At 41.2% G+C, this 26,408-nt stretch overlaps 1 protein-coding gene across 1 annotated transcript in view; it reads right to left on the reverse strand.

Annotated features, from left to right (window-relative positions):
- Nucleotides 1–1,448: 1,448 nt before the first annotated feature.
- Nucleotides 1,449–26,408, reverse strand: part of HIPK3 (homeodomain interacting protein kinase 3) — a 178,080-nt gene continuing 153,120 nt past the window's right edge. Inside the window, exons 6-16 of the mRNA XM_073604467.1 lie at nt 21,532–21,716; nt 14,236–14,395; nt 12,022–12,145; nt 10,148–10,269; nt 9,942–10,072; nt 7,767–7,928; nt 7,372–7,662; nt 5,408–5,548; nt 4,503–4,738; nt 4,132–4,262; nt 1,449–2,646 (exon numbers count right to left, since the gene is read on the reverse strand). Coding sequence (XP_073460568.1) covers nt 2,194–2,646; nt 4,132–4,262; nt 4,503–4,738; nt 5,408–5,548; nt 7,372–7,662; nt 7,767–7,928; nt 9,942–10,072; nt 10,148–10,269; nt 12,022–12,145; nt 14,236–14,395; nt 21,532–21,716 — 2,136 coding nt within the window. The 3' untranslated portion in view covers nt 1,449–2,193. The remainder of the gene's footprint in view (nt 2,647–4,131; nt 4,263–4,502; nt 4,739–5,407; nt 5,549–7,371; nt 7,663–7,766; nt 7,929–9,941; nt 10,073–10,147; nt 10,270–12,021; nt 12,146–14,235; nt 14,396–21,531; nt 21,717–26,408) is intronic.

Raw genomic sequence — 26,408 nt, forward strand, 5'->3', positions numbered from 1 at the left:
CCTGCAAGATACATTTTTTTTCTCTTAAAAGGTATACACAACAGCAATATGAAAACATTAAAAAATAACTTACATTAATACACCCATTTATATGCAGTAATGAGCTCAAATTTATGAAGATATATAGAATACTGATGCAATACACACACCCCAAAAAATAACATATGCAATTAGGATCCATAATTTACAATACAGTAGTTACAAAGGACACACCAAAACATTAAATGCAAATTAAAATTAAAAATAATAATCAGAAAAAAAACCCCCACTATACTTTATATATATCATTAGACTTAAAACAGGAGTAAGGCGGCTAAGTATTAACGGGATATGAAGCTAAAATTCACAGCTATCAAAAAAGTGGCGTCTGTTACATATAGCAGCTCATCTATTATACATTCAAGATAAATGATAAGTTTTATTACTTGCCCAAAGCTAAAAACATTAGTCATAATACCTTTTCTTAAAGCCCACCACTAGACTACAGTATAATTCAGGTCTATGCAAAAAACTTAGCTACCTTTTGTTTATATAGATTTTTTTTTTTTAATTTCATTAAAAGAAAATGGATGATTTCAAAGTCTTTGGTGCTGATAAATTAACTGGATATGGACGATGCACATGTTTTTTTTTTTTCTTTAGAAACCGAAAAAGAAAAACAAATGTCTTGAAATATGCAAAAAATTTCGTGTCCCTGACGGAATGTATTAAATAAGCAGTCACCACTCAAAAAAAAAAAAAAACTAAATAAAATATTGTGTAAAATAGGCCTTAAAAACTGACACATGCATAAAATGAAAGCTAAAAATTGCACACGAAGTAAAAACCTCACATCTTATCAAACTTCTATAGTAAATAGTCCTTGATACAATTCATTAAATACTGAACGGTTTGCCCAACTGTGGTCACGCGTCACGGTGTTATCCTCTTCAGCAATAGACAGGCCTGCAAAATATTGCACTGCAAGATGGTGCAGCGTCCGCTGACACTAAAAGGAATTTAGAACACCGGCTATCGAAAACCACACCAACTATATAGGCAAGATACTATAAAAAACCCAGCCATTTGGACAAATGCCGTGACACCAAAAAAAAAAAAAAAAAAAATGAATAATGAAGGATCCACTTAGACAATATTGCAGTTTCTGTCGTGATTAAGTGATTACCAACAAAACGTGCAGCTAGCGTTAATCCTAAAAATCGAGACCAAAAAAATAAATCTTAAAAGCGTTTTCAGGCTACGTGAGGCTAAATAACTAGAACAAAAAGAAAAAAAAAATTAAAAACAGACACAAACTCATCTACGCAAAAAAAAAAGAAAAAAAGAACAAAAAAAAAAAAAAAAATCAACATGCTGTTCTGTAGGTAAGGAAACACCTACACCTCATGAGCATACCACACAACCAAACAAAACAAATGAACAACCCCCTAACTGAGCCAAGACTCGAGTTATTCGAAAAAATAGATATTTATATAACCAGCAAATTCCAAGATTAAGTGCTGAACTTGACATTAATATATTAAGTAATAACATTAACAACCTCAAATATTTAAGGCACTATGTGTGGGAACAGTATACAATGCAGCTGATTATTAGGACGACAACATTGAAGAGCACAGTCTAGGCAACGTTTTTCTTTTTTGTTTTTTTTTTCTTCTGCCCATGCAAAAGACACATGCAATGTGAACATCAACTCAGTAGCCAAGTGACCCAACACTGAAACACCAAGACATACATTAACAAACAATTGACACGAGTACACTGTACTGCTGACGATATGTGCATTTGTTGCGCTAAACCTGTACGTTGAATGGCTTCCCAAAAAGACGTGTCTTGCACTAGTTAGAAGGCAATTGTATAAAAAATATATCAGGAGAGAGTGAACTCTCTCCTGTAAGTCACCTGTCTAGAGTTACAATAGAAGAGAACAGGACTAGAGACAAGGTATACCAAATGTGCAAAACACATTAAAAGTGATTTTTTTTTTTTCCAATTTTTTTTTTAAAGCTCAAGATTGTTTTAAATTGCACCCAAGTCTACGTGATTCAAAAAATATTTTTTCTTTTCTTTTTGTGCCATGGCGGATTTTTTTTTTCATCTTTTTTTTTTATCAAAAGCCATGTTCTTGTGTTCTGCTCCAAACAAAAGGTTTGAATCTTTGAGCTTCTCCTCTACATGTAGGTTTTTGAGTTCTCACATGTACGGATACTGGTTGAGTTTTGTGGGGCTCATGGGAAATCCCGTGTAGGCAGGCGATGCGGCGAAGTACGAATGGGATGGGAAAATTGGTTTGTACTGAGTCTGGTGGATAGTAGGTGAAGGTAGAAGACGGGGGTTGATTCCTACGGCGACCTGGTGGATGATGCCACTGGGGTGGGAGAAGTTGTAGGCCGGGTGTTGTAAGATTGGTCTTGTGGTACACGGTGAGGCCAGGAGGTGGGCCACAGGTGCCGCAGTGCTCAGCGGAGCGGAGGGCGCGTAAGATAGGATGGTGGGCTGGCCCCCCAGGTGAGCATGTACTGCGCTGTGATTTGGGCTTCCGTGTTGGAGGGTGAAGGGATGACTGGTGGGTGTAATGAATGCCTGCTGTCTTCTGTGCCCATAGTTTCCATTCCATTCTTGATGCCCAGATCCAAAATGGTGTACCTGCCAAAAGGAAAATTGTGTAAACTGCATTATTAATTCATCCTGGGCTAATGAACACACATCTACAAGGAAACACATTAATGGTCTATATTAGTAAGGTGATTTAACAGCTGGGGGAAAAAAGTAACTACACACATATAAAAGCATGTACGTATATTAGGGCGGCACAGTGGTGTAGTGGGTAGCACTCTCGCCTTGCAGTAAAAAGGGTCGCTGATTCGAATCCCAACCACGACACTACCTGCCTGGAGTTTGTATGTTCTCCCTGTGCCTGCATGGGTTTCCTCCAGGTACTCCGGTTTCCTCCCACACTACAAAGACATGCTGGTAGTTTAATTGGCTTCTGTTTAAATTGGCCCTAATATATGAATGTGAGTTAGGGACCTTAGATTGTAAGCTCCTTGAGGGTAGGGACCGATGTGAATGTACAATGTATATGTAAAGCACTGCGTAAATTGACGGCACTATATAAGTACCTTTAATAAAATTCTTGTAAAATTTTCAAGCCCAGCTGCAGGAATTAGGCAAAATCTAGACCCCTTGCAGTGTGCACTCCACATATTTTCAAAGGAAGGACTTCCCTCACCTGATGGTTAGGGACATAGCTATGGTGTCTGGGGTAGTACCTGGATCACAAGACTGCCTGAACAGAATTACAAATCTTTTGGCAAGTCAGACTGTGCAGATAATATGTATTTGGCTGCTTGTCTCGAATTCCTTTTTAATAAAATGTGATGCATCAACTGTCTAATCTGGCTATACTCAAGTGTTGATGAGACCCGTTAACAACTTTCAGGTACCAGCTTGACCTGTATTAAAGTGATATTAAAAGTCTTTTTTTTTTTTTTTTGTTTAAAAATAACAAACATGTTATACTTACCTGCTATGTGCAGTGGTTTTGCACAGGGAATCCCAGAACCTCCTCTTAAGTCCCTTGCCGGCGCTCCTGGCCCCCCTCCTCCCTTGCTATGGGGGCACTCGAGCCGACCCGCTGCTCTGTGCTTCACTATTCTGACACAAAGCTGTGGCTTGGCCCCACCCCCTCTCTCTACTCATCGGCTCATTAACGTTGACAAATTTGTGAGCCAAATGGCAACCACTGCTGTGTCTCAGTCAATTAGGAGAGAGAGTCCCAGACAGCCTCGGGTCTCATGCAAAATCGCTGGATCGAGATGGGGCTCAGGTAAGTATTAGGGGGGCTTCTGCACACTGAAGGTTTTTCTTTTATTTTAATGCATGAATGCTTACATGAGTACAAATGTATACAGCCATTCACTTCTATGGGTGGGTGTACGTGCCACCTGCTACTCCATGGCAACAGGAAAATGGCAGGACTTTTGTGTCAGACCATGCCTGTGCTTCTAAATGTATGAATAAGATTTAAAACTGTATAAGATGTATGAGGTCAGTGCATGATGTCAATTTGTTATCTGTGCTGTGATAACAGACTAGATATGATGGTACTCCATTTGATATCAAACATACCTGGCTGAAACTCAGAGGCTGTTGCTGCTGGAATGCTGATGTAAGTTTCTGCTGGCGGTTGCCGAGGGCTGTGAGATGGTTTTTTCTCCCTGGGGCTGACCTGCCTTTTATTAGGGGGTGGCTAGCTGCATCTGAAACATATACAATTCATGTTAGTATTCTGCAATTAAGTATCATACAATAAAAGAAGGTTGCTCAAACTGATAAAGACCATATTTCAGAAAAGATGCCATTATCCTAATAACCAGACAAAAAATACAGCAAAAAAAAAAAAAAAAAAGGGTAAGGGGAAGAAAGAGGAAAGAAATAGAAGGGATGTGGGAAAGGATGGTAAGGTTCTCACAAGTAGGTCTTCAAAGAAAGTCACCTACCTTTGTTTGTGGCCCTGTGTGAGTTGTCCCTGCGGTTTTCAATCCTGATAGGTGGAACTACTAATGTACACACTGCAGGTTTACTCTCTGCTTTTTCTGATGCCCGCTTTTCTGAGTTCTCATTGGTGTCCGAGACAAAGCTGCTCTTCACAAATGGACTATCATGGCCAGAGGAATCAGAGCTTGGGGATCCATCGACAGTATCGCAACCACTTTCAGGCTCATCATCAGACATACTGTTGAAGGACAACCCATATTAGATGTATTGCCCTCCGTAATATAATGGCAATTTGATGCACTTATGTATACTTTAAAAAGACCTTTAATAAGACACTACTGTTTTAAAACATCACAAGTTTAGGTCCACCAAGTTTGAATTGCTGATCATGTGTGTTTTTCATTAATTATGTTTTCATATATATCACTTTGGGGAGTTTTTACTTCACTTCCTGTCTCAAGACAAAACAGGAAATGAAAGGCAATCTCTCCAAAGTAAGGGAAATCTTTGCTGACAGTCGTCACAAAAACAGGTTTCCCCATTATTCCTGCATGTAATGCAAAATATTCGATTCTCCCTCTTTACCAGTCTAGATAACAATGGTCACTGGGACAAATAGAAAGGATAAATCTCCCCACCAAATATATAGACAGCATTAAAAACCTGGCAGTAGTTCTAACCCTTCCCTACTATCTAAAATGAAAACAAAAACAATGCAGTTATATACTTCAAGAAAATATTTTTACTAAAAGAAATATGAAGATCTTTGAAATGGACGATTGAACTTGTATCTCTTTTCTTATTTGGCTGATAACATCCACTTATGAAGTCCTATGAACAGACTATTACCATTGTATGTTGTGGTGCTACATAATAAAGTCAATGGTGTTGGAAAAAACATAATCACCTGTTGGGTCTTTTGCAGGGGGATGGGCTAGACTGGCCAGAGGAACTGGTGCTCAGGGTGCTGTCTGGACTGCTCAGGGAACACACTCGATCAATGTTCAGAGTACTCTGACAGGCCTCACAATCCAGGCTTCCTTTACACCTGAGTGACATAAGCAATTCATTAATTAGCGCATAAAGTTGACATTTGAACTTTTTTTTTCATTATTGTTTTCGTGTTAAACATCTTTTATTCATTTAATAGAAATCCACCTATCATTCAGTCTTCCAAGACGTTGGTCTAGTGCTGCAGGAAGGAATCAGCATTCTTAATATATTTAAATAGCTTTTCCTATAATACCAAAACTTCTGGAGATGCCAGTGAATGATTTGAAAGGTACAATCCAGTCAAACTTGAACATTTAACATGGATATACCCAAACTGTAAACCTACCCAAGGAATTTAATTGTATCAATAAAAATGCTTCAACAGAACGGGCCACTAACCAATTAAAATGTTGTGGTTAACAGTAATATGGTGTTGCGGGAATACCTCATCCTCAGCCTCTCAATATACATCCACAAGGATACTTGAATTTGCCCATCAGTCTTTTGCAGTCTAACTGTGCATATTTCCGATCATTTAGAAAGGAATTATTCATGACTCTGCTCCAGTTCAGCTGCAATCTACAGGAAGCATTACACACAGAGCAGAGGGAGGGAGTTTGCACAAAAAAGTGGCTGGTGAGAATGAGGGTCTTTCTGGAGGCCTTCCAAAGACCCAGTTCTAAAAGGCAAAGGAAATCTTATAAAAGAAAGAATATATAAAAGAGAACTAAGAGGACCTTCTGACTTCAGAATAGTGTCAATTTCTGCTGGATAACATCACTGGTTAATTGAATAATATAACCTGGAGGGACTCTGTGTTAGTGACTCCATGTAATATTATTTAGTGAATCAGTGATGGTATCCAGCACAAATTAAAGGGAGGTGGTTTTACCTGCCAAACAATTTTTATTTCTGCTCTTTTTTTTCAGTCCTGAAATTTACACAGTCCTGGTAAAACAGCTTGCCTGATTTGTGGACTTTTTCTGCTGTAGTAAACAATGTAGCTAGGTCTTTTTCCTGTCACCAGTCTGTGAACAGCGAAAGAGCAGCAGGTAACTGATAAGGTCCCCCTCTTCGCTTTTTCCACCTGTCAAAAGGGTTTTTTTTTTTTTTTTTTTTTTTAACACATGTACACTGCAGGTCACTAGGTTGGTTTGTTGTGCTGCCCCTTCCTCTCTGAGTCTGAGTGCTGCTATACAGGGGTTAATAAAGAGGCTGAAATCAAGTCAAATACAGGCATTTAGACTAGCTGCATTTAAATACTTTTAAAAGAGAAGTATGGTGTTTTTGCAGATTTATATACTTACCTAGGTGGGTGCAGCATCGGACCACTGCTGCATCTGTCCCGCGTCGGCTCTAACACTGAGAACTGAGCAATCTAACACGGCAGATTGCTCAGTTTTTACAGCTCCTCAAGCAGAGAGCTGGCGACTGTCAGTCACTGCTCTCTGCTCTGCTCCTCCTCGCTCACTGAAGCACTGGGCTGTGGAGGGGGTGGGAGCAGCCAGCTCAGGATGCCAGTCCAAGCATGTGGGCAGATCCCGACCCCAGTATCACGATCTTGCCCGAGACTGGACTGTCTCTGTGGCATCAGTAGACAGTGGACTTCAGCCTGCTGTCTGCTGAAAACAGGTCACAGGACTGCAGAACGAACTGCACTCTTGTGATCTATAGGAAAATGAGCTTTGGCTCTACTTCGCCTTTAATGGGTTTTTTTTTTCAGTTTTAAGAAGATCTAGTGAGGAAAAAGTAGCTTTAGACTGGAGTTGAGTCTTTCAGTACAGTACAAATAAAGTTTTCTTTACAAGGTATTCCCCATGACACTGCCAATCATCACCAACACCCATTTGGAAATATAAAATAGGAAGTAGCACTTACTCTCTCAGGGAGTGTGTCTGTGAAGAATCCTCCTCATCAGTGTCACTGCTGATGGTAATGACACTCACTGTAGGGCTGGGTGAATCAGCTATAACTATGGTTTGCCTTTGTTGACTGGATACATCCAGTGCCGCCCCTTCGGAGGCCTTACATAAGCCAACCTCCTGCTCAGAGTTCTGATTGTCTTCTGGTAACGTACAACTTGCAGGTTCTGTGGTCTTTGCGCTGTTTGAGATCTTTGGAGAGGTAAGTGCTTTATTATGGACAACATGGTCCTGTATTGTGTTACTCCTGCATACAAAGATGAAGTGATCAGTAGGAGCAAAGCATTAATCACAGGTGCAAACATGTTATTGCAGCACATTACTGTCCGGGCTACATTTATGTCTTCTCACCTGTTCTGACAAAGTTTATTCCTTTTGCTAGCAGCAGGCTGAGGCCAAACGACATGTGCGATGCCTAAACTTATGGGCTGAGGAGCCGACAGTGTCATTTGGTTGGTTAAAAGAGGCTGTAGGATCATTGAGCTGTAATGGTTCCCATGGTGAATTACTTTCCTACAAAAACAAAAGTAAAATTAAGAAGAAGCAGACATGTGAAAGCCCCATATGACAAAAGGCTTGATCTTTGGGATGCATGTCCAAGACCTTTGGAAAATCTAGCCCATCAGCATTCAACATTCTTCCCCTTTCTCTTAGCAGCTGTTCAGCAGCCAAGCAAGTAAATCTCACTCCTCTGGTTAAATCTTACATAACAAAATGGAGAAGCCAGAGATCCTCATGTAGTGACTGTGGCTGCTAGGTACAGATGGGAACTCGGGTGCAACAATTGTGAATAAACTAACTAGCCTTTACCAAAATGCTGAAATTACATGTACAATTTAGCTATCGGCTACTAAACTAACCATGCAGATGAAAACTTCAACTTAGCCAAAGTCGGCTCTAAGACAAGTCCCCCAACAGATCCATAATGCAGTTTATAACACTGGAGCTGTTTCTCGGTGCCTGCATTTCCATATCAAGAAGCTCATTATCCACTGGCACTCTTGGGTTCCAGAGCATCCTGGGTGCCCTCTAGCAGAGAACTTTAAAAGGCAATGCTACAGGTCAGGATTTAGGTGCGTCTAAACTGCATCTACAATGTTGGTTTAACAGTTTTGTGCTAACAGATGTAAATCATGTTTTGGTTATCACCCATGAAAGAAAAACTCAAACTGTTCACGATCACCAAGCAGTTAAAGAAGATTTTAAAAGGCTCCGATTTACTACACTTCCTCAATGTCCTTATGAACAGAGATACAGGTATAAGAAAATGTTATAAAAGCTTTAACAGAAAAAAAAATTAAAAGATACGTTCACTTTTGGAACAAGTTACATGTTCCACCCATTTTTAGGGTAGAACATGTAACATGCTTCAGCATCTGCAGCCTCTCCCCATGATAGCAGGCCGAGGATCCTCACCCGCAGTAACCATTTGAAAACAGTGCGGACGTGCAAGGCCCCGCCCACATAGCTGCGTCATTCATGCACAGTTTCCTGTGAATGAATGCCATTGCGGCTGATGGCATGTAGTCTTCAATGGGCTGCGAGTGTGCTGGTGAGTGTCCTCGTAGTCCAGTGATTTCCCTGCTCTCAGGTAACTGCCTACCCATACGATGTATAAGCAGACAGCTATCCTGAGAGCCTGCAGGAGGTAGACATTGCACCCTTGAGCTGCTGATCATGTGTGCAATGCTCTGCTGGCTTCTTAGGAAAAAAAAAAAAAAAAAAACGCACATTTTTTTACCTTAAAAAAAAAAAAAAAAAATAATAATATGTGCATTTTTATTTTTATAGGTCAACTTATTCTTTAACAGAAGGTGTAATTTTAGATGTCTCTCTGTTAGTCCTACACAACAGCACTGCCTTGAGGCCTTGAGGAACCCTGGAGGATTATTGTTGCAGTGTATGATCTGTAACTGCAAATCTACATGGGACGTTCACATGTGCAAGTTCTTTATTGTTAGAATACCTTCACAATGATTGCATTTCCTTTTTTATGAAACGTACACTAATTAAACCTAAGTACATTTGTAGCTCTTTAAAGCAACAAAATGCTAACATCCCAAAGATATTTATGTAATAGCAGATTTGTGTGGCAGTAGCACTATTGGCTGCCTCTGCTTAAGCAACCAATGGGTGTCCATGATTCACATAGAGCAAAAATCTTACAAACTCTGCACCAGACATTTCATGACAGGAACACTAAAGAATGTTTTCTTCACTTTAGTCCCTGCCCCCAATGTACTCACTATGTTGGTATCTGTCTTTGTACCCTTCAGTGTTTCTCTGGTCATCTTTCTGGTACCAAAAGTCAATGTGTTTACACCACCTTGTGCCTGTCTCTTACTGGTCTGGTTATCACTGCTCAACGAATACTGTATTCTTTTTTGATAATTTCAAATGACATGCCTTTATTTGTAAACTGACTTTTCTGTGCACATTTGAGAAATAAAAGGAATTACAAAAAAAAAACAAAACCCTGCACAAGACTTACAAAGCCAAGCATAAGGAACATAATGTAAGACATACCCCCAGTCGCCAAGTCTCTGTGGTCCAGCCATGCTATCAGAGGCAAGCGTTGTAGTAGTTGGTGCTACTACAGTCGTCACTTGTTGCCATGCAGGAACCAATATGGGCTGTGATCCATTTGACCATGTTTGCTGAAAGGAATACTGCTGTTAGCATGTTTGGAGACACCAATGGAAATGCTAGTTCTATCATACAAGCAGACTCACCTGTGAGAGAACACCAGGTCTGAGTTGCAAGGGTTGAATGGCGGGGGCTTGTGTGACCAGGGGCATAGTGTTGTCCACTCTCACTGAGTAACTTGTGGGTTTGCCGTGGTTTGGTGGCATTCCTGTTAGAAAAAGAAACTTTTTTCTTTTAAATGTACACAACTACTGTCATGGCATAAAGAACTGCTGTCATGGCATAAAGAACATTTCTTTCTTAAGTAGGACTAAACATAGCCCACCTGGCCCTTCTGTAAATGCACTGGGAAAATCCTTCAGATGGACAAAACAAAGGTTTCTCAGGAGCAATGAATTCTGATGCCTAAAATTCTACAGACTCTGAACTCTCCACGTTCCTCATCGGTCTTGTCTGCAGTCTATGCACAACCTTGAGTATTCAAAACATGCATTCACACACATATCCCATACATATGGCAGTCTACTGAAACAATGTGTAGCTCAGGGGAGAGGACACAGTACAGTACAGAAGGAATAGCAAAAGGCTGCAGAAGGCCTCTTGGCAGCACTCCCCTGAGCTACACATTGTTTCCATAGACTGCCATATGTATGGGATATGTGTGTGAGTTTTATAACATTCACACTTGGGTAAATTGAGCAGGCTTGATGGATCATTTTAATTCAGTTTTAATATTTCCTATATAGCTTTACAATTCCTGTTGTATTCTATGTAGTATTTCATACTGCCTGCAGTTAAGCCTCGTACACAGGATCAGATTTTCCGACGGGAATTGTGTGTTGACAGACTGTTGGCCTAAAATCCGACCGTTTGTACGCTCCATCGGACAATTGTTGTCGGATTTTTCGCTGACAAATGTTGGATGGCAGGCTTATAAATTTTCCCCGGACAAGGGTCTGTTGTCAGATTTTCCGATCGTGTGTACACAAGTCCGTCAGACAAAAGTCCAAAGTACAAACACCCATGCTTGGAATCAGTGCTCACCAAACACAACATTAGCAGAAGGTGCCCAAAGGGTGGCGCTAAAGAGCTGAAAAGCCACGTAGTAAGTCACTACGTTCATGTTTGTTGGCCAAAAATTGTGTGCCGTTTGTATGCAAGACAAGTTCATGGCCAACGCCCTTTGGACAAAAGTCTGACGCTTTGCGGAAAATCCAATCGTGTGTACGAGGCTTAACTCTCTAAAAGAAAAGATTTATATAGAATATTTCATGGGGACATTAATATATCGAAATTAGCATGCCTTCTATTTTTCCCTGTCTTTGCGAGTTAACCTACACTTTTATTATTCAATGCAAAAAAGAAAAATTGTGTTTTTTTCATGATATTTTATGTTCCTAAAGGGCTAAAATCAGCACATGCTAAAAAAACAAAAAAAAAAAAACAAAAACACTAGCAGATAAAATTTACTCAAAGCACTTAAGGACACAGTGTCATCACCTAACATAATTGTTTCTTGTTTTTTTTTTTTTTTTGAGGAAAAAGAAAGCTTTTATGGCTGATTCCTCTGTTTGGCTGTTCTCCACTGTACCTAATAGATGCTGCTGCTTGGCGAATTTTTAGTATCCAATACTTTTAAATGCAGGATCCCTAGTCCTCCCTCTGTGCTCTGTGGTTCTTCCCACAGACCCTTCTATCAATATTGTGGGCAGTGAAATAAACCAAAGTATGCAGTAAACAACAAAACGTCTGTCACATCTGGAAGTTAATAGTGCTGAAGATTATTTAAGCAGTGGTATCTCGTAAATACAGTAGAAAGCGGTGACATGGACAGTAAAACAGGTAAATATTAAAACCCTTCTTTTTCATGGAGCTTTTTATTTACCTTTATTTTCATTTCTGTCAGGTGGCAACAGGGTTGCCCTCACATTAAAGTAAATATTATATCTGGATATGATACCTTGAAGGGTTGGGGGACAAAGGATCAACGTTTGCTGAAAAGCGTCATTACAACCAAATGGGGCAGCTCCAGCCTGCACTGGTATCCCATGATGTATAACTGTATGCCCTGATGTGGTTAAAGCCTGGAAGACAAACAAAAAATGTAATTAAAAAAAATAGCTATGTCTGTATTTTATATAATTCAAAAAAAAAAAATCCATATGTATATTAGACTACTTGTACAGTGCCACAGGTATAATACTATTACTGAATGTTAGTTTATATCCAAGATGCAATTCTTCTATCCACCCACAAGAGGGCTCACTAACCACATACAAAATGTGTTCATATTACACACTGCAGAGCAGCTTGTAGAGTGCCAGCATCCTCCCTAGCACTGTACAAAGTGAGGACATACAGGAAAACATTTTACTTTTGCTGTACTTTTCATAATCAAGTCCAGTGTTTAACAATCAAGTCCCTGTTTTCACTTTAAAAATAAAAGTCTGATATATTGGTATAGTAAACTGGCTGTGTGTCCACGCCTGCCCCTGACCGCAATAGAAGGAACTATATCAGTCTGCCTTTCAGCACCTACAGGGCTCTAACTCACTCTACCTGCAGATTCAGCAGACGTCACCCATGTAAGCAGGTGCTTCCCTGCCCCCCCTCACACACACTTAACAAGAATGGGAGGGAGATTGGCACAGCATTTTCTCCAAAGTATTTCTCTAGCTTGTCAAAAAGGAACCTGTAGGAGAAAAGAACAGCCGACACTAATTTATTTTTGGGTTGCTCCAGGGCTGTCATAATTCATAATTAAAGTGGTTGTAAAGGCTGAGGGATTTTTTACCTTCATGCATGAAGGTAGAAAATCTATGTGCAGCATCCCCCCCCCCCCCAAACTTACCATAGACCGATCTCGATCCAGCAATGTGCATGAGAGCAGAATATAAGTGATAACAGCGCTAACAGGATAACGTGCTAGTATAACACAGTATGACAAATATGAAAAAATGTGTAAAGTGCTGAGTCAAGACGTAATTTCCGGTATACTGAACCAGTGACGCTACTTCCGGTTTCTGTGGAATGCACGCCGCTAGTGCGAACCTGGAAACACACTGATGCCTGTTTTTGACTACTTTCTCGTGAGTGACATAAGTTAGCAGCGCAGTGTATTTTACAAACGGCAGTACTTCACATGAACGTTTTTCTCTCTTTTCCTCAATATAATTGAAAATCCTGGATCCCCTGAGAATACCTTTTGGAAATTTGGATCTTTATTCCATGCCTTCCTGCACCTCTAAGCCTGTTTGACCCCTGGACTGCAAAGCTGAGGGTCCACAAACTTTGGCGAGTAGGGGCGCAAGAGGGGAGATCATCTTATCAGAAGCACCCATCCAGTAACACTGATTACTATTGGAAATACCCAGCACATTTTTGCAAGATTTTTTTCATATTGTGTGACTTTTCGGCACTTTATTTTGTCACGTTCATGTATATGTATATGTTTGAAGCACTCAGCACTTATACATTTTTTCATATTGCGTTATACTAGCACGTTATCCCGTTAGCGCTGTTATCACTTTTTCTATATTCCTTTTTTCCCCATTAAGCACGAGTTTTTGTTTTTTGTGTTTTTTGCATAGAGCAGTGGCTCTCCCTGGTCTCTGCATCCTCATTGACTGAGAGACAGCAGCGGAAGCCATTGGCTCCCACTGCTGTCAATCACAGGCAGTGAGGAGGGAGTTTTGGGGCGGGGCTGAGCTCTCTGTGTCTTATGGACACACAGGCGACTCAGGTGAGTGCCCCCATAGCAAGTGGCTTGCTATGGGGGCACCTGACGGGGAGGGGGGGGGGGCAGGAGCACCAGCAGGGCATCCAGGAAAGGGAGGATTGGGGCTGCCCTATGCAAAACCCCTGCACAGAGCAGGTAAGTATAACACGTTTGTTATTTAAGTCACTGACCCTGAACTGACATGCATATCAGCTGTACCACAACAATGACAAGCCTGGAGCTCGTGTTTGGCAGAATCCTATTAATATCTGAGTATAGCTCCAAGTTAAAAGTTTTGTTCATGAGAACTGTCTGCATTGTCACGTAGCAACCATTCAGATTCAAACTTACTTTCTCATGTCATTTACCAGTTGTGTCATGAATTTGGTTAATGTGAAGAATACAGAGAGCTCTAAGAGTTAATTTGATTAATAAAGAGCACACTGGCGCACTCACCTGACCCCTGACGTTGCCAAGCTTGGAGAAACCGGCTGAAATGTTAGCTGCATTGGCGGAGGACACCGGTCTCATGACTGATGTTTTATTGCGGTTAGCTGTGTCACCCAAGCTGGGACGAAACTTGCAGACATCCATGATATGGAAACAAGATTTTACACTGTTGGCCAAAAAAAAAGACACAATGTCTTAATAATGAATGTTTAACAAAACTTTTACAAACTTTACAGTGAGTGATCAATGCTACCACTATTCACACAAATCAAGACAATTGTGGTGGTACGTCCAAGTATGTGGGAGACGGGGCATACCTATCAGTGTTTACATAGAATATTCCTTTGTGTTGGAGTGGCAGATTGGGGGTAATCAGGCCATGCTGCAAATAAAGAAGCAAGAGATACAAAAAACAGGAGACCAAATGTTGAAAGACTATGAAAATTAAAATGTGTGTTCATAAAACGCCAAAAGGGAAAGCCATTATGTTTTCAGGGGTTGAAGGGGCCCCTCATCATCCTTTTTCAACCCAAAGGACTCATTACAACTTCTGAAATGCGTTGGCCTGCTTTTTTGGCATTTTATGATAAAGTAAACTCTTTAAGATCCCCAACATTATATCTGGCACTCCTGTCTGCTTCTGTACCTCTTTCATTTTATCCAGAGCACCCCCACATTTCTTTCTTCTAGTCTGTTCGCTGCCTACAAAAGCCCATGTACACTTCAATATGGTTTATATTTTGACTGATCGACATCAATTTGGAACCAGCATCATCTACCTCCATCTCTCGCAAAGTAAGGAACAGGTAAGCATTGTCAGATTTACCTAGTTTATTTGAACCTATTACAGGTTAACATTAATAAGAAATTTTTACAAAGTTGTGCTCAAACAAAAGGAAAGCACAGCAATTTCAACTCTAGATGCACTATGGTAAATGCTGTCATATACAAGAGTATTCGGCACCTTGGGCCCAGCTGTAATCTGGACGCCTTAAAGTGGTTGTAAACCTCAGACACATAATATACACAAGGCATATCCCTCTTTAGTGTTTACTTGACTCAGTTAAGAGCACTGTGTCATTTCTGTCTGCTGCTCCTTTACACTGCTATCAGCATGAGTCACTGCTGACCTGTTTTCCTGACACCAAGAGAAGAACAGTGACAGGGGAGGGAGCTCCAACTGATTGACAGCCTGGGCTCTGTTCCTGTGAGCTGTGTAAAGGGGGGTGTGTCCCTTCCCTCCAATCAGCTGTCAGAGCTCTCTACACTGGGCTCTGCAGAGTGTAGTTTCAGATCTCTGCCCCTTTTTTGACAGCTTAGACAAGCTATATAAATTCTGTACTTTGAATGGCTGTTGAGAAGAGAATACTGCAGATAAACAGATACAACTTATGTAGGATGATTTGTTTTATCTCTGTGTATTACCTGAGGTCAGTCACTTCACCAGCTATATGTAAGGATTTACAACCACTTTAAAGTGGTTATAAAGTCAGATGGTTCTTGTCTTAATGCATTCTATGCATTAGGAAAAAAAGAGTTGTGTGCAGCAGCCCCCCTCATACTTACTTGAACCCCATCTCTATCCAGCGATGTCCACGAGTGTCTCGGCTGTCCAGGACTCTCTCTCCTGATTGGCTGAGACACAGCAGCTGCACCAGTCAGTTAGCCAATCAGGAGATAGAGGAGGTGGGTCAAACCACAGCTCCGTGTCTGAATGGACGCAGGGAGCTGCAGCTCGGCTTGGGTGCCCCCATAGAAAGCTGCTTGCTGTGGGGGCACTCAACAGGAGGGAGGGGCCAGGATCACAGAAGAGGAGGAATGGGGCTGTTCTGTGCAAATCCACTGCACAGAGGAGGTAAGTATAACATGTTTGTTATTTTTAATAGGAAAAAAAACAAGACTTTACAATCACTTTAAGGCTGTCCTAATCTTTCTGTATAACTTCTAAAACTACATAAATTACTTATGAACACGGCAAAGTACCAATTTTTAGTTAAATAAGAGTCTTGGTAGTCAATTAAATGTTTCTGTTACCAGTCTCTATGGAGTGAATAAAAAAAGCTGTGGTATGCAGTTAAAATCAGTTTAGTTATATATTAATTATCCAGGAGATGACCAATGTGCAAATAATTTTAACATCCTTAGTAGAAGGAAATAAAAAAAAAAAAACATCTATCGGCTGAAATCTGATTAGCTCATCAGCAGCACTGCGATTTACAAAGCCCTCTTCACGCTCAGTTTTTATCCCAGTCTCTTTCTTGTTTGAGAATCTGAACACATCTTACACAGGGATCACTAATCAGCATGTGCTACGGGACCAGAGTGAGAACTCTCATCTTTCATTCGTGATTTTCAGAAACCTGCTGACTAAAGCAGAACTTATTACCCATGTCTTCCTAACACCCAGCAAAGAAGGACGATCAGGGAGACCAGCATCTGCTACTGCAAGCTTCTGAAGCTATAATAGAGCAGAGAACTACATAGAAATGTTGAACTGATTTACAAATATTGAGGAAATTCATGTTACCAGGAGCAACCAATAATGTGTAAAGGATAAGTTTAATAGTTACAATCAATATGTTACTATGGGTGGTGGGACCTGCAAAGGAACAAACCTAAATGTGTTTGATGGGGGAATCAAGCAATTTTCTTCCCTTCCATCTGTGGTGAAAGAAAGCCAAATCATATAGGGGCTGCCTAAATTTATATTTCAAAAATTCAAAGCCCAGAAGCTCAACTGACCATATTCAGTATTTGGCACAATCACACAATGCTTTCACACAGTACTTAAGAAAGTCTAGTAACCTTGACCTGGGATAGCATAAAAGCAGCACATAAAAACTTAACATGCAATATTACATATGCATCCAATGTGAACAAAAAAAAAAAAAAAAAAATTGCAGATAGAGTGACATATATGTTGCTGATGTAAAATGCCCCAGACAGATTTCCAATCCTCAACCTTATGTGATGGAACAAAGGTTGATTAAAAGTGCAAACCCATGATAAATAACTGCAGACGACATTGGTAAATTTCCCCAGACGTTAGTCACTCAGCCAGGGAATAAGTCACCCCAGCTCAGTAAATTTGATTTGAGAAATTCTTTGCTCTGGATGGTATTATATGGGTCAGTGCCAATATTACACAACATATTCTACATTACACAACATATTCCACATATAAGAGAAGAAGGACAAGGTTTGCTTCAACTCCCAAGGGAACTGCCGCTGGTGCTAAAGGACTGACCAAAATTACCCTCCTTTTTCCCCTTCTTCATCCGTTGCTGGGACTATCAATTAATTTCCTTTTACAAAAATGCATATGTATACATATGTTTATTGACTAATTCAGATTGTTGCTATATTGTTGGGCTGGTCCTCGCGCCATCAGTTCCTTTTCTGTATATCCTACATTAAGCCATCAGGTTTTATAACCCCTTTCATTCTTCTGTCCTAAACAGCAGCAAAATGGATAAACTTCTATGATACCATCTGTCTTGTCTGTTTAATCTATACTGGGGCTTTGACCTATTTAAGAATACTACTGTGCTCCAGTGCTTTTGTAAATATTTCACCGTGGTCATATTTTCCGTGTTCAGTCCGCTGAACATGTTCCAGTTGGCATGTTCTGTAAATACAGGCTTTCTTTTCAGTAATGTGAAAATGAGGCATGGAATCCACAGTAGACAGAATAACGAACATTGACAAAGCAAAGGAACACATTCTGGTGCTGGAGTATTTATCACTGAGGAAGATTGCTAATCTACCATACCTAAGCTCCCAAATGTCACTCATTTAAACCTAACTACCCCTAGTAACTCTATCCTCAAGAAATCTCACCATTTTAGTCTACAGCCTAAACAAAATCTATTTTTTAACCCTCAACTCCAAAGGTAAAGTAAACCTTAAAGTGTGAACGCAGTTTTGCTAGCATGTTTTGGCAAAACTGTACATATCTTTTCACCTACGAAGTCAAGCAAATATAAAAACAAATAAAATTCTCCTACTCCTGACAAGCATGGGTATGCCACGTATGTGTGCAGCATTTGTTGTTTGTAACTGAAGTACGGCCCGGAAACCATAGTGCACATTTTGCGTTCAGAGGGCAATTAATCCAAATTGATTGTCAAAGTGATCACAAGATCAGAGAGCCTGTCCTACTGACTCCTGATCGTCACTTTATAACTAGGAGCTGTCAGTGACAATGTGGTCACAGTGTTGCGGACGCACAACTGAGCTCTTTCCCAACATAAAACAGCAATGCCAATATGTGGCAACACGGAATAAGGCTCACTCTGTGCTGCTACTTATATACATAGGGCCAGTTAGAAGAGGTTTAAAAAATGATGTTGCAAACTACCCTGTTAAGACCTGCACTGGTTACTTTTTTTTAACACATTGAATAATAAGGGGCTATTTTAACCATTCTGGTATAAAAAAAAAAAAAAATTAACCATGATTGGTTCAGTTTTATATGCTGGCCCATTGAAAGCAATCAGTATGTATCCTCTGAAAACCAAAAGCTATAAAGCTGCAGCCTGCATTTTGCTTACCTGCAACCCATAAAAACTCATTGGTGGAAATGAAGGATAGCCTTAGGCACCTTTCACACCAGCGGACCGATCGAGTCCGCCTGTCAGTTTTTCAGGCGGACCCGATCAGACCATTGTTCTCCATGGAGTGGTGGATAGCAGCGGACATGTGTTCCCCATCCGCCCTGCGGATCTGATCGGATAACAGTCGAATGGAAACGGACAGGCAGTCAGCTTCTATCTGACAGCCCTATAGAGAACAGCGGGCTGTGCCTGTGTCATCTGCCTGCTCAGCGGGGTTCAGCGAAGAAATTCCCTGCTAAGCAGGCAGATCTGCTGGAGGGAGTCCGAACCGTCTTAAAGGGGTCTTACATGAACAGATTTCTCTTTTTTCAGCCTGCAAAGATATTCTGCTTGATTTCGCCATCCACTCTAAAACAGGGTGAATGGAGGAGTTGCTACTGCTGGCTACTGTGTCCAAGCAACCATGAAACCTACAGCTGTTTAAATACTCAAACAGTGACTACAATTGATTGATAGGATGCGGTCACTGTTCATTTGACAGTTTTCTACCAAGCTCCTTCAATTTTTTAGTTAAAGTGTGTCAAGCCAACAGGGTTACTAACCTATTTCAGCTGATTTGAGCCAAATACGGCCAGCTTAACAATTAATACAACGCTTCCCTGCATGAAGGTTAAAAATGTACCAGTAGTATTTTAGTGTACAGACTGGCTGCTTCAGTGACTCATACTGTTTACATTTTTTTTACTTTATTGAGAGTGTACAAATGTGCACTCCTTTCAAATCTGCGCAGCAATGCAGTGCAATACGTTGATGTGACCTGTGGTGCCATCAGATGCATTGAGGAAAAATTAAGAATGCATGCTTTTTTTTTTTTTTTAAGCTGTAGTGTGAACAGTGTATGTGACCTGAACCAAGAAAGCTAAGCCCAAAAATGCAAGCAGGGAGCATGTTCCCAACCTGCAGATGTACAGCAAAGGAAGAGTACTGCTATTTTTCAGCAGGAATTCAAGACAAAATGTACTATTCGGGCACAAAGAAGATCTCAAGATGTACCATATAAGATGGCAAATCTTTTCAAGTCCACTCCTCCCTTCGCCTTTGTTTATCTTGGCCCGCTGACCTGCAATTTCCCATCCATGTCAACTGAAACGTGCATGAGTTCCTGTGTGCTGATCTGAGGCCTGATTCATTATAAACAACTGAACTAAAAAGTGTAGTTAAAATTTGTCTAAATAAACATATTCATCGTCAAGTGGAATACAAAATGTCTCTAAAGAGTCATCAGATATAATTAGACTGTCAGAGATATTGGCAAGGTGGTAACAATTGCCAAGCAGAGTACTGAAAAAAAATCCTATCTATTGCACTAAAGCTGAACATAGATGTATACAATGTTAAATGAAAATTCTAAGTATAGGTCTTAGGAAAATTTGTACGAATATTCTCAGAACAATCGAATGTCGTTTTAAAGACTTAATTTGCTTTTAACATTTGATTTTGGAATGAATGGACTTTACCAAATGAAAAACACATATTGAAATTTGTTTGAATTTTTCCCTCCTGCTCTGTGGCATTTTCTCGTCGCTGCTTGTTTGGCTACCATGCACAGTTGCACCCGATTTTGCACTCTCCAGTTTTAATAAATCAACCCCTATGTATTGGATGCAAACTAAACAAAACTTAGGTAATGGTGTGGCACCATGAAGTATCATAAATATTTCTACAGGGTCCCTGAGAAATACCCACTGTTTTTGAATATAAGGCAGACGCGACTCTCCCCTCTGTGCCATAACTGAGCATTCTGCAAATGAGGGGCCAATCTCTAAGTCCGAATGCTCTCCCAAGGGGGCAGGGATGAGCTTTTTTAACCCTGTGATAGTGTCAGCAAGGGGAAGGAATGTGGGGACCCCATAGGGTCCTTTCACACGGGCAGCATCCATTTTGATTGATCAGCAGGGGATCCATGAACAGATCTCCTACTGAACTGGAGCAGAACATAACAAGTGTCACATTTATGACATCTGTGTCCATTCAGTTTGTTCCTCCATCTTGTGATGGAGGGAAAAAACAGAGCTTAACAAATCTGCATTATGTCTCTTGGCAGGTGTATATAAAAAGACGTGCATCCGTTTACATCCATAATGTCTGTCTGTCTACAGATCAGCCATTCAGATCCACGTGAAAAACTTACAGGCAGATCTGATGAGAACAGTTGACAAAGGGATCTTACGGTCTCTAGTATTCAGTCCCTGCATCCAATTGTTTAGTCTGCATTCAGTACAGAGTCGCTTCAAATAGCTCTTACTTCCAAAGTTAGACAGTCTGCATAACCAATCTGTAAATATTTCTACTCTAAAATAAATTTCAATGGACATTTATACAACATACAGAACTCCGGCCTCGTACATTAGCGATCAGACGGCACACTTCTGCTAGGTTTAGAGCACCCCAGACAAGCGTCTAAACATCTGACCCCACTGTCCTTTAATTCTCTCACTCTTTCTAAAAACCACAAAACAAATCCTTTGGTGAAAAAAGGCTGTGAGAGGGCTACTCTGAATTCCGTAAGATGGAAGATTAGAAGTTTATAGAAAAATCTCATTAGCATTACACAAGGAGTGCTGTTGGCCAGCTGGGGTATTTCAGTGTCTTTTATTCCTGAAAAGGGATCGTTCCAGCAATAAGGGCCTATTCTGGAATGAAGTGGCGGCCGGGGAGAAAAACTCAGCAGGCGCTGGGGACTTACTGGTTACTGTGGGGGAAATCTAGGAGGTGTTTCATGGTAACAAAGGAGTGGCTAAGGGATTCCGCTGGGCTGATTCTTGCATCTGCGTCAATCATCAACATTTTCTTCAACAGGCCCACAAACTCTCTCCTATCTGCTTTCTCGGCCACCAAGTCACTACCATCCAGATCCATCACCATGTTCACCTAAGAGCAAAAACAAGAGGTTGGAAGAGGACATTAAAATCAGTTCTGCACATTTAGAATAATAAAGAAAAATAAAAAAAATAAACAAGCGATGACCTACAGACATTCAAGAATCATTATTACAATGTATGGCTCCATTCACACTTGTAGGACTCCAAAAGTCACCACAGCTTTGGAGTGCAACTTTGATGCAACTCTGGATGGTTGCGACTTGGATGTGACTTGTTGTCCCTCTGCAAAGCCAGACCCACAGTTGCAGGTAAAACATTCCGGTACGACTTTCAACTTTTGAGGGTTAACATTGAAGTCTATGGCCCTTAAGTTGCATGAAAGTCGGAACAAAGTAGTGCATGAACAACTTTTAAGTTGCACATATATGAATGGTTATCAATGGAAAACATGGGGCACGACTTGCCATGCATCTTTGATGTCCAATGATGCATGACAAGTCGCTTAAGTGTGTAAGGGTGTCAAAGTCATCCCATTCAGTTTATCTCAAGGAATTAAAAAAAAAAAACAAAGTAAACTTTAGTTTATTCCCATTTGGTATACATCACCTCCTGGATTGCTGCCGGTTTTTTACAATTTACACTTTTACTGTGCGCTACACTTCTGGCATTCCAACAGGATGTTGTAGCTCTCCTACACAGCAGTCATCCTCTCATTTCGCCTCCCCTTATCTCTTCTTGTCCAATCACAAGCACTTTGCATTCTGTGAACTAATTCAAAAAATACAAAGTGTTCTGTGAATGGACAGAGGAGATGAGGGGACAACAGGACACCTTGTGTGTAGGGGGAGCCAAAGTCTGCTGTCTGAGCGCTGGAAATATAGCAAAATTTATACATAGCGCTCAATAAACGTGTAAATTGCAAAAGACGAGCAGTGATCCAGGAGGTGGCATACACTGCCTAAGATTTAATTATTTGCAGCATATTTTCTTTTAAGGTTTTTTCTTTAATCAGGAGTTAAAGTGATATTAAAGGAGTTGTAAAGGTTCATTTTTTTTTTTTGTCTTTTTCAAATAACAAACATGTCATACTCACCTCCTCTGTGCAAAGGCTTTGCACAGAGTGGCCCAGATGCTCCTCTTCTGGGGTCCCCCAGCGGCGCTCCTGGCTCCTTCCCGCATCGAGTGCCCCATCGGAGACCCACATTCCAAGGGGACACCCGTGCGGGCACGTTCCCAAGTTCTGCTGCTGCACCCATTGACACAAACCGCAGTTCTCAGTCCCGCTCCCCCGGGTCCCGTGTCAATGGATTTGATTGACAGCAGCGGGAGCCAATGGCTGCACTGCTATCAATATATCCAATGAGGACCCGAGACAGCTGCTGGAGCTGCTGTGCACATCCCCGTCGCTGGAACGATCCGGTTCAGTTAATTAAAAGGTAGGGTCTGGGGGGCTGCTGCACTACAGAAGGTTTTTCACTGAATGCATTACGATGAAAAACCTTGAGGTTTTACAACCCCTTTAAACCCTCAGTTAGGGGCTGACTATCAACTTTTGGCCCAGGGGCAAGTACAACCCAGAGGCCCATGGTGCAGCGATCACTCTCCCTCTTACCTGCCTCCTCCTGAACCCCATGCCAGGTTGAAACTCCGCTCCAGATACTCTCTGCTCACCAAGCAGGTCTGGGTGGACAGCCACTGCAGGTTCCTAAACTGGCCAGCAGGGGTTGGCTGGGAGCTGCAGTGGGGAACCAGGGTGGCTCAGCCGGGGATGGCAAGGGAAAGAGAGCCTCCAGTGGGGCATGGAGCCGGCCTCTGATCAGACATGGTATACACTACCTATGGGGGGAGCTTGTGGTCAGTGCTCTGTCCTCGTCCCGTATTCTGTAGGACACCAGACTTGACACTCCTCTTCACTAGGAAGCCTTTAGGCCTGTCTGCGGCGGAAGCAGTGCAGCCTTTTTTTTTTCACCATGTTCCAGTTTAAACTGGTGCCATGACTGCGGTCCTAGGGTGGCTCCTCTCTTGCAGCATCCTATGGAATGTTTACTTTACTGTGCTCAAAAATGCTGAGGGTTACGACTAACATATCTCACAGACCTATTAAGACTGGCTAAGTTTCCTTGCAGCTCAGAGAAAGGTGGATAATTCTGCCAGTAAATACACCGGCCTGCATATTCTGGATCAGATTCAGAGCCATTCAGGAGTTGATACTGCTCTAGGGATTTGAGTAGCTGACCATATAAGGATTTATTTAGCAAACGGCAATGCTCTGAAACACAGTAATCCAAAGCCACCAATCAGCCACCATCTTTCACTCTTTTGAGTGCTGCTTACCGATAAAAGGGGTTCTAATTATTGCCGCAAATCGCAGGTTGCTATATATAATTATTTGTTCACTTCTTATTTATGAAGTGTGGCAGTCTGGGCAGTCTCAATGTTTTATGTTATGGGGGCACTCATGCAGGCTCGCAGCTGAGCCACACTCTGTATCCATTGAGACACACAGCGCGGCTTCGGCCTGCCCCCACCTCGCTGGCTGTGATTGACAGCAGCAGGAGCCAATGGTTCCCACTGCTGTGTCTGAGCCAGTGAAGGGGGAGAGAGAGAGCAAGCAGCAATGTTTCTCTCATGCACAGTGCTAGATCGACATAGGACTCAGGCAAGTACAAGTGGGGACTAAAATGGGGGGGGAGCTGCACACAGAAGGTTTTTTACCTTAATACATAGCATGCACTTTAACAGACCAAAGGGAGCATAAGAGAAATTTATTGTTTAAACTTTACATACACTATAAAGTGTCTATTTATGTGCTAATCTATTTATAGCACCAACCCCCACACAAATTTCAGGCTGGTTGTAGACTTGTCAGAAGTTATCACGCTGATAACAGAAGAACAGAGCAGCAGAAAGACAAGGGTCGTAGGGCTTGGAGAGAGATAATAAAACACTACAGATATATGTGCTTAGGTCAAATTTCATGAATCAGGTTTACATCCATTTTAACACCAGGAACAAAGAAAAAAAACATACTGGAGCACATGATTCTGTATCTTCAAAATAAAAAAAGATCTGATTAAACCAAGTTTTATGAAATGCAAGGGATCATTTTGCCCAAATGGTCTGATAGGAAGTTGGGAGATATTTCTCCAATGGGAGAGCTCAAACATCACCTGACACAGTGAGGGGAAATAAGTATTTGATCCCCTGCTGATTTTGTATGTTTGCCCACTGACAAAGAAATGATCAGTCTATAATTTTAATGGTAGGTTTATTTTAACAGTGAAAGACAGAACAAAAATATCCAGAAAAATACACTTAAAAAAAAATATATAAATTGATTTGCATTTTAATGAATGAAAGAAGTATTTGATCCCCTATCAATCAGCAAGATTTCTGGCTCTATACAGGTAACGAGCTGAGATTAGGAGCACTCTGGTGCGATTATTCGCAAATGGAAGAAACACAAAATAAAATAACTGTTAATCTCCCTCGGTCTGGGGCTCCATGCAAGATCTCACCTCGTGGAGTTTCAGTGATCATGAGAATGGTGAGCAACCAGCCCAGAACATGGGAGAATCTTGTCAATGATATCAGGGCAGCTGGGACCATAGTCACCAAGAAAACAATTCGTAACACACTACGCTGTGAAGGACTGAAATCTTGCAGCGTCTGCAAGGTCCCCCTGCTCAGGAAAGCACATGTACAGGACTGTCTTAAGTTTACTAATAAACATCTGAATGATTCAGAGGAGAACTGGGTGAAAGTGTTGTCAGATGAGACCAAAATCGAGCTTTTTGGCATCCACTCGCCGCATTTGAAGGAGGAGGAAAGCCACCTATGACTCCAAGAACACTATCCCCACCGTCAAACTTGGAGGTGGAAACATTATGCTTTGGGGGAGGGGGGGGGGTTTCTGCTAAAGGGAAAGGACAACTTCACTTCAACGCATCAAAGGGATGATGGACGGGGCCATATACCGTCACAATCTTGGGCGAGAAACTCCTTCCCTCAGCCAGGGCATTGAAAATGGGTCGTGGAGGCTTATTCCAGAATGACAATGACCCAAAACACATGGCAAGGCAAAAAAGGAGTGGCTCAAGAAGAAGCACATTAAGGTCCTGTAGTGGCCTAGCCAGTCTCCAGACCTTATCCCCATAGAAAATACGTGGAGGGAGGTGAAGGTTCGAGTTACCAAACATCAGCCTCAAAACCTTAATGACTTGGAGAGGATCTGCAATTAGGAGAGGGACAAAATTCCTCCTGAGATGTGTGCAAACCTGGTAGCCAACTACAAGAAACGTCTGACCTCTAATTGCTCACACCAGTTTTGCCATCAAGTACGAAGTCATGTTTTGCGATGGAGTCAAATACATATTTCACTCATTATAATGCAAATCACTTTGTAACTTTTTGAAATGTATTTTTCTGGATTTTTTTGGTTGCTATTCTGTCTCTCACTGTTAAAATAAACCTACCATTAAAACTATAGACTGATCATTACTTTGTCAGTGGGCAAACGTAAAAAATCAGCAGGAGATCAAATACTTTTTTCCCCTCACTGTATCCCTTCTCAACTATGTCCTAAATTGGACTTAAAGCGGGGTTCCACCCAAATTTTGAACAATATCTGTATGTATTCTCTTCCTTGACTAGATGCTGACATGCCGTTTAAAAAAATTTAAATCGCCGTAATTACCTTTTATTTTTCTATTCTTCTTTGCACTTCCTGGTTCTCCTCCCG

This window comes from Aquarana catesbeiana, linkage group LG11, assembly GCF_042186555.1.
Source record: "Aquarana catesbeiana isolate 2022-GZ linkage group LG11, ASM4218655v1, whole genome shotgun sequence".
NCBI classification, from domain to species: Eukaryota; Metazoa; Chordata; class Amphibia; order Anura; family Ranidae; genus Aquarana; species Aquarana catesbeiana.